Here is a 13,548-nt window from a genome sequence, read left to right as displayed (position 1 = left end):
CATCAGAACCCCTCTGAGATCCATCAGAACCCCTCTGAGATCCATCAGAACCCTCTGAGATCCATCAGAACCCCTCTGAGATCCATCAGAACCCCTCTGAGATCCATCAGACCCCTCTGAGATCCATCAGAACCCCTCTGAGAATCCACCAGAACCCTCTGAGATCCACCAGAACCCCTCTGAGATCCATCAGAACCCCTCTGAGATCCATCAGAACCCCTCTGAGATCCATCAGAAACCCCTCTGAGATCCATCAGAACCCTTCTGAGATCCATCAGAACCCCTTTGGAGGTCCTTAACCGCACCCAAATCCCTAATTCCATCTTTTCTCCTCTCCAGATGGTCCCTACGGAGTTGGTGGAGAAGGAATTCTGGCGGTTGGTCAACAGCATCGAAGAGGACGTCACGGTGGAATACGGCGCCGATATCCACTCCAAAGAGTTCGGAAGCGGATTTCCCATCAGCGACGGCAAAAGGAAACTCTCCCCGGAAGAGGAGGTGAGGACAGAGGGATGGAGGACAACTTCCATGGAGATGTGGGGTTGGAGAACCTCCGGAGGGTCTCCAGAGGGATCCGGAGAGGATGGAGTGGAGCTGGAGAACCTCCAGAGGGTCTCCAGAGGGATCTGGAGAGGATGGAGTGGAGCTGGAGAACCTCTGGAGGGATCCGGAGAGGATGGAGTGGAGCTGGAGAACCTCTGGAGGGATCCGGAGAGGATGGAGTGGAGCTGGAGAACCTCTGGAGGGTCTCCAGAGGGATCTGGAGAGGACGGAGTGGAGCTGGAGAACCTCTGGAGGGTCTCCAGAGGGATCTGGAGAGGATGGAGTGGAGCTGGAGAACCTCCGGAGGGTCTCCAGAGGGATCCGGAGGGGATGGAGTGGAGCTGGAGAACCTCCGGAGGGATCCGGAGAGGATGGAGTGGAGCTGGAGAACCTCCGGAGGGTCTCCAGAGGGATCTGGAGAGGATGGAGTGGAGCTGGAGAACCTCTGGAGGGTCTCCAGAGGGATCCGGAGAGGATGGAGTGAGCTGGAGAACCTCTGGAGGGATCCGGAGAGGATGGAGTGGAGCTGGAGAACCTCCAGAGGGTCTCCAGAGGGATCCGGAGAGGACGGAGTGGAGCTGGAGAACCTCCGGAGGGTCTCCGGAGGGAATCTGGAGAGGATGGAGTGGAGCTGGAGAACCTCCGGAGGGTCTCCAGAGGGATCTGGAGAGGATGGAGTGGAGCTGGAGAACCTCTGGAGGGTCTCCAGAGGGATCCGGAGAGGATGGAGTGGAGCTGGAGAACCTCCGGAGGGTCTCCAGAGGGATCCGGAGGGGATGGAGTGGAGCTGGAGAACCTCCGGAGGGTCTCCAGAGGGATCCGGAGAGGATGGAGTGGAGCTGGAGAACCTCCGGAGGGTCTCCAGAGGGATCCGGAGAGGATAGAGTGGAGCTGGAGAACCTCCGGAGGGATCCGGAGAGGATGGAGTGGAGCTGGAGAACCTCCGGAGGGTCTCCAGAGGGATCCGGAGAGGATGGAGTGGAGCTGGAGAACCTCCGGAGGGTCTCCAGAGGGATCCGGAGAGGATGGAGTGGAGCTGGAGAACCTCCGGAGGGTCTCCAGAGGGATCCAGAGAGGATGGAGTGGAGCTGGAGAACCTCCGGAGGGTCTCCAGAGGGATTTGGAGAGGATGGAGTGGAGCTGGAGAACCTCCGGAGGGTCTCCAGAGGGATCCGGAGAGGATGGAGTGGAGCTGGAGAACCTCCGGAGGGTCTCCAGAGGGATCCGGAGAGGATGGAGTGGAGCTGGAGAACCTCCGGAGGGATCCGGAGAGGATGGAGTGGAGCTGGAGAACCTCCGGAGGGTCTCCAGAGGGATCCGGAGAGGATGGAGTGGAGCTGGAGAACCTCCGGAGGGTCTCCAGAGGGATCCGGAGAGGATGGAGTGGAGCTGGAGAACCTCCAGAGGGATCCGGAGAGGATGGAGTGGAGCTGGAGAACCTCCGGAGGGTCTCCAGAGGGATCTGGAGAGGACGGAGTGGAGCTGGAGAACCTCCGGAGGGTCTCCAGAGGTGATCTGGAGAGGATGGAGTGGAGCTGGAGAACCTCTGGAGGGATCCGGAGAGGATGGGAGTGGAGCTGGAGAACCTCCGGAGGGTCTCCAGAGGGATCCGGAGAGGATGGAGTGGAGCTGGAGAACCTCCGGAGGGTCTCCAGAGGGATCCGGAGAGGATGGAGTGGAGCTGGAGAACCTCCGGAGGGTCTCCAGGAGGGATTCGGAGAGGATGGAGTGGAGCTGGAGAACCTCCGGAGGGTCTCCAGAGGGATCCGGAGAGGATGGAGTGGAGCTGGAGAACCTCCAGAGGGTCTCCAGAGAGGATGGAGTGGAGCTGGAGAACCTCCGGAGGGATCCGGAGAGGATGAGTGGAGCTGGAGAACCTTCCGGAGGGATCCGGAGAGGATGGAGTGGAGCTGGAGAACCTCCGGAGGGATCCGGAGAGGATGGAGTGGAGCTGGAGAACCTCCGGAGGGATCCGGAGAGGATGGAGTGGAGCTGGAGAACCTCTGGAGGGATCCGGAGAGGACGGAGTGGAGCTGGAGAACCTCCGGAGGGATCCGGAGAGGACGGAGTGGAGCTGGAGAACCTCCGGAGGGTCTCCAGAGGGATCTGGAGAGGATGGAGTGGAGCTGGAGAACCTCCGGAGGGATCCGGAGAGGATGGAGTGGAGCTGGAGAACCTCCGGAGGGTCTCCAGAGGGATCCGGAGAGGATGGAGTGGAGCTGGAGAACCTCCGGAGGGTCTCCAGAGGGATCCGGAGAGGATGGAGTGGAGCTGGAGAACCTCCGGAGGGATCCGGAGAGGATGGAGTGGAGCTGGAGAACCTCCGGAGGGATCCGGAGAGGATGGAGTGGAGCTGGAGAACCTCCGGAGGGTCTCCAGAGGGATCTGGAGAGGATGGAGTGGAGCTGGAGAACCTCCGGAGGGTCTCCAGAGGGATGCGGAGAGGATGGAGTGGAGCTGGAGAACCTCCGGAGGGATCCGGAGAGGATGGAGTGGAGCTGGGAGAACCTCCGGAGGGATCCGGAGAGGATGGAGTGGAGCTGGAGAACCTCCGGAGGGATCTGGAGAGGATGGAGTGGAGCTGGAGAACCTCCGGAGGGTCTCCAGAGGGATGTGGAGAGGATGGAGTGGAGCTGGAGAACCTCCGGAGGGTCTCCAGAGGGATCCGGAGAGGATGGAGTGGAGTTGGAGAACCTCCGGAGGGTCTCCAGAGGGATCCGGAGAGGATGGAGTGGAGCTGGAGAACCTCCGGAGGGTCTCCAGAGGGATCCGGAGAGGATGGAGTGGAGCTGGAGAACCTCCGGAGGGATCCGGAGAGGATGGAGTGGAGCTGGAGAACCTCCGGAGGGATCTGGAGAGGATGGAGTGGAGCTGGAGAACCTCCGGAGGTCTCCAGAGGGATTTGGAGAGGATGGAGTGGAGCTGGAGAACCTCCGGAGGGTCTCCAGAGGGATCCGGAGAGGACGGAGTGGAGCTGGAGAACCTCCGGAGGGTCTCCAGAGGGATCCGGAGAGGATGGAGTGGAGTTTGGAGAACCTCCGGAGGGTCTCCAGAGGGATCCGGAGAGGATGGAGTGGAGCTGGAGAACCTCCGGAGGGTCTCCAGAGGGATCCGGAGTGGATGGAGTGGAGCTGGAGAACCTCCGGAGGGATCTGGAGAGGATGGAGTGGAGCTGGAGAACCTCCGGAGGGTCTCCAGAGGGATCCGGAGAGGATGGAGGTGGAGCTGGAGAACCTCCGGAGGGTCTCCAGAGGGATCTGGAGAGGATGGAGTGGAGCTGGAGAACCTCCGGAGGGTCTCCAGAGGGATCCGGAGAGGATGGAGTGGAGCTGGAGAACCTCCGGAGGGATCCGGAGAGGATGGAGTGGAGCTGGAGAACCTCCGGAGGGTCTCCAGAGGGATCCGGAGAGGATGGAGTGGAGCTGGAGAACCTCCGGAGGGATCCGGAGAGGATGGAGTGGAGCTGGAGAACCTCCGGAGGGATCTGGAGAGGATGGAGTGGAGCTGGAGAACCTCCGGAGGGTCTCCAGAGGGATCCGGAGGGGATGGAGTGGAGCTGGAGAACCTCCGGAGGGATCCGGAGAGGATGGAGTGGAGCTGGAGGACCTCCGGAGGGATCTGGAGAGGATGGAGTGGAGCTGGAGAACCTCCAGAGGGTCTCCAGAGGGATCCGGAGAGGATGGAGTGGAGCTGGAGAACCTCCAGAGGGTCTCCAGAGGGATCTGGAGAGGATGGAGTGGAGCTGGAGAACCTCCGTGAGGCTCTCCAGAGGGATCCGGAGAGGATGGAGTGGAGCTGGAGAACCTCCGGAGGGATCCGGAGAGGATGGAGTGGAGTTGGAGAACCTCCGGAGGGATCCGGAGAGGATGGAGTGGAGCTGGAGAACCTCCGGAGGGTCTCCAGAGGGATCCGGAGAGGATGGAGTGGAGCTGGAGAACCTCCGGAGGGTCTCCAGAGGGATCCGGAGAGGATGGAGTGGAGCTGGAGAACCTCCGGAGGGATCTGGAGAGGATGGAGTGGAGCTGGAGAACCTCCGGAGGATCTCCAGAGGGGTCCGGAGAGGATGGAGTGGAGCTGGAGGACCTCCGGAGGGTCTCCAGAGGGATCTGGAGAGGATGGAGTGGAGCTGGAGAACCTCCGGAGGGTCTCCAGAGGGATCCGGAGAGGATGGAGTGGAGCTGGAGAACCTCCGGAAGGGATCCGGAGAGGATGGAGTGGAGTTGGGAGAACCTCCGGAGGGATCCGGAGAGGATGGAGTGGAGCTGGAGAACCTCCGGAGGGTCTCCAGAGGGATCCGGAGAGGATGGAGTGGAGCTGGAGAACCTCCGGAGGGATCCGGAGAGGATGGAGTGGAGCTGGAGAACCTCCGGAGGGATCTGGAGAGGATGGAGTGGAGCTGGAGGACCTCCGGAGGGTCTCCAGAGGGATCTGGAGAGGATGGAGTGGAGCTGGAGAACCTCCGGAGGGTCTCCAGAGGGATTTGGAGAGGATGGAGTGGAGCTGGAGAACCTCCGGAGGGTCTCCAGAGGGATCCAGAGTGGATGGAGTGGAGCTGGAGAACCTCCGGAGGGATCCGGAGAGGATGGAGTGGAGCTGGAGAACCTCCGGAGGGTCTCCAGAGGGATCTGGAGAGGACGGAGTGGAGCTGGAGAACCTCCGGAGGGTCTCCAGAGGGATCCGGAGAGGACGGAGTGGAGCTGGAGAACCTCCGGAGGGTCTCCAGAGGGATCCGGAGAGGATGGAGTGGAGCTGGAGAACCTCCGGAGGGTCTCCAGAGGGATCTGGAGAGGATGGAGTGGAGCTGGAGAACCTCCGGAGGGATCCGGAGAGGACGGAGTGGAGCTGGAGAATCTCCAGAGGGTCTCCAGAGGGATCCGGAGAGGATGGAGTGGAGCTGGAGAACCTCCGGAGGGATCTGGAGAGGATGGAGTGGAGCTGGAGGACCCTCCGGAGGGTCTCCAGAGGGATCTGGAGAGGATGGAGTGAGCTGGAGAACCTCCGGAGGGTCTCCAGAGGGATCCGGAGAGGATGGAGTGGAGCTGGAGAACCTCCGGAGGGATCTGGAGAGGATGGAGTGGAGCTGGAGAACCTCCGGAGGGATCTGGAGAGGATGGAGTGGAGCTGGAGAACCTCCGGAGGGATCCGGAGAGGATGGAGTGGAGCTGGAGAACCTCCGGAGGGTCTCCAGAGGGATCTGGAGAGGATGGAGTGGAGCTGGAGAACCTCCGGAGGGATCCGGAGAGGATGGAGTGGAGCTGGAGAACCTCCGGAGGGTCTCCAGAGGGATGCGGAGAGGATGGAGTGGAGCTGGAGAACCTCTGGAGGGATCCGGAGAGGACGGAGTGGAGCTGGAGAACCTCCGGAGGGATCCGGAGAGGATGGAGTGGAGCTGGAGAACCTCGGAGGGATCCGGAGAGGATGGAGTGGAGCTGGAGAACCTCCGGAGGGTCTCCAGAGGGATCTGGAGAGGATGGAGTGGAGCAGGAGAACCTCCGGAGGGATCCGGAGAGGATGGAGTGGAGCTGGAGAACCTCCGGAGGGATCCGGAGAGGATGGAGTGGAGCTGGAGAACCTCCGGAGGGTCTCCAGAGGGATCCGGAGAGGATGGAGTGGAGCTGGAGAACCTCCGAGGGATCCGGAGAGGACGGAGTGGAGCTGGAGAACCTCCGGAGGGATCCGGAGAGGATGGAGTGGAGCTGGAGAACCTCCGGAGGGTCTCCAGAGGGATTTGGAGAGGATGGAGTGGAGCTGGAGAACCTCCGGAGGGTCCTCCAGAGGGTTCTGGAGAGGATGGAGTGGAGCTGGAGACACCTCCGGAGGGATCCGGAGAGGATGGCGTGGAGCTGGAGACCCTCCGGAGGGTCTCCAGAGGGATCCGGAGAGGATGGAGTGGAGCTGGAGAACCTCTGGAGGGATCTGGAGAGGATGGAGTGGAGCTGGAGAACCTCCGGAGGGATCCGGAGAGGATGGAGTGGAGCTGGAGAACCTCCGGAGGGTCTCCAGAGGGATCCGGAGAGGATGGAGTGGAGCTGGAGAACCTCTGGAGGGATCTGGAGAGGATGGAGTGGAGCTGGAGAACCTCCGGAGGGTCTCCAGAGGGATCCGGAGAGGATGGAGTGGAGCTGGAGAACCTCCGGAGGGATCTGGAGAGGATGGAGTGGAGCTGGAGAACCTCCGGAGGATCTCCAGAGGGGTCCGGAGAGGATGGAGTGGAGCTGGAGAACCTCCGGAGGGTCTCCAGAGGGATCTGGAGAGGATGGAGTGGAGCTGGAGAACCTCCGGAGGGGTCTCCAGAGGGATCCGGAGAGGATGGAGTGGAGCTGGAGAACCTCCGGACGGATCGGAGAGGATGGAGTGGAGTTGGAGAACCTCCGGAGGATCCGCGAGAGGATGGAGTGGAGCTGGAGAACCTCCGGAGGGTCTCCAGAGGGATCCGGAGAGGATGGAGTGGAGCTGGAGAACCTCCGGAGGGATCCGGAGAGGATGGAGTGGAGCTGGGAGAACCTCCGGAGGATCTGGAGAGGATGGAGTGGAGCTGGAGGACCTCCGGAGGGTCTCCAGAGGGATCTGGAGAGGATGGAGTGGAGCTGGAGAACCTCCGGAGGGTCTCCAGAGGGATTTGGAGAGGATGGAGTGGAGCTGGAGAACCTCCGGAGGGTCTCCAGAGGGATCCAGAGTGGATGGAGTGGAGCTGGAGAACCTCCGGAGGGATCCGGAGAGGATGGAGTGGAGCTGGAGAACCTCCGGAGGGTCTCCAGAGGGATGCGGAGAGGACGGAGTGGAGCTGGAGAACCTCTGGAGGGTCTCCAGAGGGATCCGGAGCGAGGACGGAGTGGAGCTGGAGAACCTCCGGAGGGTCTCCAGAGGGATCCGGAGAGGAGGGAGTGGAGCTGGAGAACCTCCGGAGGGTCTCCAGAGGGATCTGGAGAGGATGGAGTGGAGCTGGAGAACCTCCGGAGGGATCCGGAGAGGACGGAGTGGAGCTGGAGAATCTCCAGGAGGTCTCCAGAGGGATCCGGAGAGGATGGAGTGGAGCTGGATGAACCTCCGGAGGATCTGGAGAGGATGGAGTGGAGCTGGAGGACCTCCGGAGGGTCTCCAGAGGGATCTGGAGAGGATGGAGTGGAGCTGTGAGAACCTCCGGAGGGTCTCCAGAGGGATCCGGAGAGGATGGAGTGGAGCTGGAGAACCTCCGGAGGGATCTGGAGAGGATGGAGTGGAGCTGGAGAACCTCCGGAGGGATCCGTGAGAGGACGGAGTGGAGCTGGAGAACCTCCGGAGGGATCCGGAGAGGATGGAGTGGAGCTGGAGAACCTCCGGAGGGATCCGGAGAGGATGGAGTGGAGCTGGAGAACCTCCGGAGGGTCTCCAGAGGGATCCGGAGAGGATGGAGTGGAGCTGGAGAACCTCCGGAGGGATCCGGAGAGGATGGAGTGGAGCTGGAGAACCTCCGGAGGGATCTGGAGAGGATGGAGTGGAGCTGGAGAAACCTCCGGAGGGTCTCCAGAGGGATCCGGAGAGGATGGAGTGGAGCTGGAGAACCTCCGGAGGGATCCGGAGAGGACGGAGTGGAGCTGGAGAACCTCCGGAGGGATCCGGAGAGGATGGATTGGAGCTGGAGAACCTCCGGAGGGTCTCCAGAGGATTTGGAGAGGATGGAGTGGAGCTGGAGAACCTCCGGAGGGTCTCCAGAGGGTTCTGGAGAGGATGGAGTGGAGCTGGAGACCTCCGGAGGGATCCGGAGAGGATGGAGTGGAGCTGGAGAACCTCCGGAGGGTCTCCAGAGGGATCCGGAGAGGATGGAGTGGAGCTGGAGAAACCTCCATGATGTCCTCCAAGCCCCAGAGGTCCTCCTTTCGTCCCTCTCTTCATCGATTGAGGTTTGATGGAACCATTTCTGATGGTTCGGAGGTTCTGAAGGACATTTTTCCCGGTGGTTTCTGATGGTTTGGAGTTCTTCGTGGTTGGGACATCCATGGGTTGGTCCCTCCAGAAGGTGACCCCCACGGCGTTGTCCTCTCCTTCCGGGCAGGAATACGCCGCCAGCGGATGGAACCTCAACGTGATGCCCGTCCTGAAGCAATCGGTGTTGTGTCACATCAACGCCGACATCTCCGGGATGAAAGTGCGTGGCTCTACGTGGGGATGGTCTTCTCGGCCTTCTGTTGGCACATCGAGGACCACTGGAGTTACTCCATCAACTATCTCCACTGGTAGGACACGCGGTGGCCTTCGGGAGGTCACCCAGGTGGAGATGGAGGGCAAGAAGAGGGGGTTGGAGGTTCCGGATGGGTTTGAGGGCATCAGGAGGTGGTTTTGAGCCATCAAGAGGTGGTTTTGAGGGCATCAGAAGAGCTTTTGAGGTTCCAGATGGGTTTGGGGGCATCAAGAGGTGGTTTGGGGGCTTCAAGAGGTGGTTTGAGGTACCAAATGGTTTTGAGGGCAATCAAGAGGTGGTTTTGAGGCCATCAGGAAGGAGCTTTTGAGGTGCCAGATGGTTTGAGGGCATCAAGAGGTGGTTTTGAGGCCATCAAGAGGTGGTTTTGAGGCCATCATGGAGAGCTTTTGAGGTACCAGATGGGTTTGAGGGCATCAAGAGGTGGTTTGGAGCCATCAAGAGGGTGGTTTTGAGGGCATCAAGAGGTGGTTTTGAGGTTCCAGATGGGTTTGAGGGCATCAAGAGGTGGTTTTGAGGGCATCAAGAGGTGGTTTGAGGGCATCAGGAGAGCTTTTGAGGTTCCAGATGGGTTTGAGGGCATCAAGAGGTGGTTTTGGGGCCATCAGAAGAGCTTTTGAGGTACCGGATGGGTTTGAGGCATCAAGAGGTGGTTTTGAGGGCTTCAGAAGAGCTTTTGAGGTTCCAGATGGGTTTGGGTCCATCAGGAGGTGTTTTGAAGGCATCAAGAGGTGGTTTTGAGGGCATCAAGAGGTGGTTTTGAGGTTCCAGATGGGTTTGAGGGCATCAAGAGGTGGTTTTGGGGCCATCAGAAGAGCTTTGAGGTATCAGATGGGTTTGAGGGCTTCAAGAGGTGGTTTTGAGCCATCAAGAGGTGGTTTTGAGGCCATCAGAAGAGCTTTTGAGGTTCCAGATGGGTTTGAGGGCTTCAAGAGGTGGTTTTGAGGGCATCAAGAGGTGGTTTTGAGGTACCAAATGGGAATTGAGGGCTTCAAGAGGTGGTTTTGGGTCCATCAAGAGGTGGTTTTGAGCCATCAGGAGGTGGTTTTGGGGCCATCAGAAGAGCTTTTGAGGTACCAAATCGATTTGGGTCCATCAAGAGGTGGTTTTGAGGCATCAAGAGGTGGTTTTGAGGGCATCAGGAGAGCTTTTGAGGTTCCAGATGGGTTTGAGGGCATCAAGAGGTGGTTTTGGGGCCATCAAGAGGTGGTTTTGAGGGCTTCAGAAGAGCTTTTGAGGTTCCAGATGGGTTTGAGGGCACTCAAGAGGTGGTTTTGAGGGCATCAGGAGATGGTTTGAGGGCATCAGGAGAGCTTTTGAGGTTCCAGATGGGTTTGAGGGCATCAAGAGGTGGTTTTGAGGGCTTCAAGAGGTGGTTTTGAGGTACCAAATGGGGTTTGAGGGCATCAAGAGGTGGTTTGAGGCCATCAGGAGAGCTTTTGAGGTTCCAGATGGGTTTGAGGGCATCAAGAGGTGGTTTTGAGGCCATCAAGAGGTGGTTTTGGGACCATCAGAAGAGCTTTTGAGGTTCCAGATGGGTTTGAGGGCATCAAGAGGTGGTGTTTGAGGGCATCAAGAGGTGGTTTTGAGGGCATCAAGAGGTGGTTTTGAGGTACCAAATGGGATTGAGGGCTTCAAGAGGTGGTTTTGAGGGCATCACAGAGGTGGTTTGAGGTACCAAATGGATTGAGGGCTTCAGAGGTGGTTTTGGGTCCATCAAGAGGTGGTTTTTGAGCATCAGGAGGTGGTTTTGGGGCCATCCAGAAGAGCTTTTGAGGGTATCCAAATCGATTTGGGTCCATCAAGAGGTGGTTTTGAGGCCATCAAGAGGTGGTTTTTGAGGGCATCAGGAGAGGCTTTTGAGGTTCCAGATGGGTTTGAGGGCATCAAGAGGTGGTTTTGAGGGCATCAAGAGGTGGTTTTGAGGGCATCAAGAGGTGGTTTTGAGGGCTTCAGAAGAGCTTTTGAGTTCCAGATGGGTTTGAGGGCATCAAGAGGTGGTTTTGAGGCCATCAGGAGAACATTTGAGGTTCCAGATGGGTTTTGAAGGCATCAAGATGTGGTTTTGAGGCCATCAGAAGAGCTTTTGAGGTTCCAGATGGTTTGAGGGCATCAAGAGGTGGTTTTGAGGTACCAAATGGGTTTGGGGGCATCAAGAGGTGGTTTTTGAGCATCAAGAGGTGGTTTTGAGGGCATCAAGAGGTGGTTTTGGGGCCATCAGGAGAACTTTTGAGGGTTCCAGATGGGTTTGAGGGCATCAAGAGGTGGTTTTGAGCCATCAAGAGGGTGGTTTTGAGGGCATCAAGAGGTGGTTTAGGGCCATCAAGAGGTGGTTTTGAGGCCATCAGAAGAACTTCAGAGGTTCCATTTGATTTTTGAGTCCAGCGCGAGACATTTTCTTGTTGCTTCCCGACGTAGTTTTGACCCTTCTGGGGTGACTTTTGGTCTTCTCCTGCCCTCGGCGTCCTCGTAGGGGCGAACCCAAGACGTGGTACGGAGTCCCTTCTTTCGCCGCCGAACATCTGGAGGAGGTGATGAAGAAGTTGACTCCGAGCTCTTTGGAGAGTCAACCGGGATCTTCTCCACCAATTGGTGACCCTCATGAACCCCAACACTTTGATGGCTCACGGGGTCCCCGTAAGTCCTTTTGGTGACCCAAATGACCTCCAGAAGGTCCTCTTTGACCAATGGGAGGTCCTATGAGAGGACTTCTCTTCTTCTCTCGAGGTGGTGAGGACCAACCAATGCGCCGGAGAGTTCGTTATCACTTTCCCCCCGCGCTTATTCACAGCGGTTTCAATCAGGGCTATAACTTCGCCGAAGCCGTCAACTTCTGCACCGCCGATTGGGTGAGGAGAGGACCTCCGGATCTGGGGGGGGAGGACCTCCAGATTGGGGGGGGGAACCTCGAAATTGGGGGAAAAGACCTCAAAATTGGGTGGAGGACATCAAAATTGGGGGAAAAAGACCTCGAAATTGGGTGAGGAACATCAAGATTGGGTGAGGAACATCAAGATTGGGTGAGGAACATCAAGATTGGGGGTGGGAGGACCTCAAGATTGGGGGTGGAGGACCTCAAGATTGGGTGAGGAACGTCAAGATTGGGGGGAGAGGACCTCAAAATTGGGTGGAGGACATTAAAACTGGGGAGAAAAGACCTCAGAATTGGGTGAGGAACCTCAAGATTGGTTGAGGAACATCAAGATTGGGGGGTGGAGGACCTTCAAATTGGGTGAGGAACCTCAAGATTGGGGGGAAAAGACCTCAAATTGGGTGAGGAACCTCAAGAATTGGGGGGAAAAGACCTCAAAATTGGTGAGGAACATCAAGATTGGGGGTGGAGGACCTCAAGATTGGGGGAAAGGACTCAAAATTGGGTGAGGAACCTCAAGATTGGGGGAGGAACCTCAAGGATTGGGGGTGGAGGACCTCAAAATTGGGTGAGGAACCTCAGGATTGGGGTGAGGAACATCAAGATTGGTGGGAAAAGACCTCAAAATTGGGTGAGGAACCTCAAGATTGGGGGTGGAGGACCTCAAGATTGGTGAGGAACCTCAAGGTTGGGTGAGGGAACATCAAGATTGAGGTGGAGGACCTCAAGATTGGGTGGAGGACCTCAAAATTGAGTGAGGAAACATCAAAATCGGGTGAGGAACCTCAAAATCAGGTGAGGAACCTAAGACTGGGGGGAAAGACCTCAAAATTGTGGTGAGGGAACCTCAGAAATTTGTGGGGTGGAGGACCTCATAATTGGGTGAGGAACCTCAAGATTGGGTGAGGAACGTCAAGGTTGGGGTGGAGGCCCTCAAAATCGGAGAGGAACATCAAGATTGGGGGGAAAGGACCTCAAAATTGGGTGAGGAACCTCAAGGTTAGGGGGTGGAGGGACCTCGAAATTGGGTGAGGAACCTCAAATTGGGGGTGGAGGACCTCAAAATTGGGTTGAGGAACATCAAGATTGGGTGAGGAAACATCAAGGCTTGGGGGAGAGGACCTCAAAATCGGGTGAGGAACATCAAGATTGGGGGAAAGGACCTCGAAATTGGGTGAGGAACATCAAAATCAGGTGAGGAACCTCAAGATTGGGGGGAGGACCTCAAGATTGGGTGAGGAACCTCAAGATTGGGAGTGGAGGACCTCGAAATTGGGTGAAGAACATCAAGATTGGGGGTGGATCTCAAAATAGGGGGAAAAGACCTCAAAATTGGTGAGGAACCTCAAGATTGGGTGAGAGAACATCAAGATTGGGGGTGGAGGACCTCAAATTGGGTGAGGAAACCTCAAAATCGGGTGAGGAACCTCAAAATCGGGTGAGGGAACGTCAAGATTGAGGGTGGAGGACTCGAAATCAGGTGAGGAACCTCAAAATTGGGGGGTGGAGGACCTCAAAATTGGGTGAGGAACCTCAAGATTGAGGTGGAGGACCTCAAAATTGAGTGAGGAACCTCAAGATTGGGGGTGGAGGACCTCAAAGATTGGGTGGAGAGGACATTGTTGGGGTTTGAAGGTCCTTATGGAGACGTTGATTGGGTTTGAAGGTCCTTATGGAGACGTTGATGAGTTTGAAGGTCCTTATGGAGACGTTGATGGGTTCTGAAGGTCCTTATGGAGACATTGATGGGTTCTGAAGGTCCTTATGGAGACGTTGATGGGTTCTGAAGGTCCTTATGGAGACGTTGATGGGTTTGAAGGTCCTTATGGAGGACGTTGATTGGGTTTGAAGGTCCTTATGGAGACGTTGATGGGTTCTGAAGGTCCTTATGGAGACGTTGATGGGTTCTGAAGGTCCTTATGGAGACGTTGATGGGTTTGAAGGTACTTATGGAGAC

General features: G+C 57.7%; 1 protein-coding gene across 1 annotated transcript in view; it reads left to right on the top strand.

Moving 5' to 3' along the window:
* The window catches only part of LOC104063160 (lysine-specific demethylase 5C-like), a 57,041-nt gene that overhangs the window by 20,931 nt on the left and 22,562 nt on the right, over positions 1-13,548 (top strand). Inside the window, 7 exon segments of the mRNA XM_054052230.1 lie at positions 340-498; positions 8,576-8,669; positions 8,672-8,756; positions 11,193-11,292; positions 11,294-11,356; positions 11,447-11,491; positions 11,494-11,568. Of these exon segments, the coding sequence (XP_053908205.1) occupies positions 340-498; positions 8,576-8,669; positions 8,672-8,756; positions 11,193-11,292; positions 11,294-11,356; positions 11,447-11,491; positions 11,494-11,568 (621 nt within the window).

This window comes from Cuculus canorus, chromosome 32 (assembly GCF_017976375.1).
Source record: "Cuculus canorus isolate bCucCan1 chromosome 32, bCucCan1.pri, whole genome shotgun sequence".
NCBI classification, from domain to species: domain Eukaryota; kingdom Metazoa; phylum Chordata; class Aves; order Cuculiformes; family Cuculidae; genus Cuculus; species Cuculus canorus.
The sequence above is the reverse complement of the archived record's forward strand: the minus strand, read 5'-3'. Positions and strand labels throughout refer to the sequence as shown.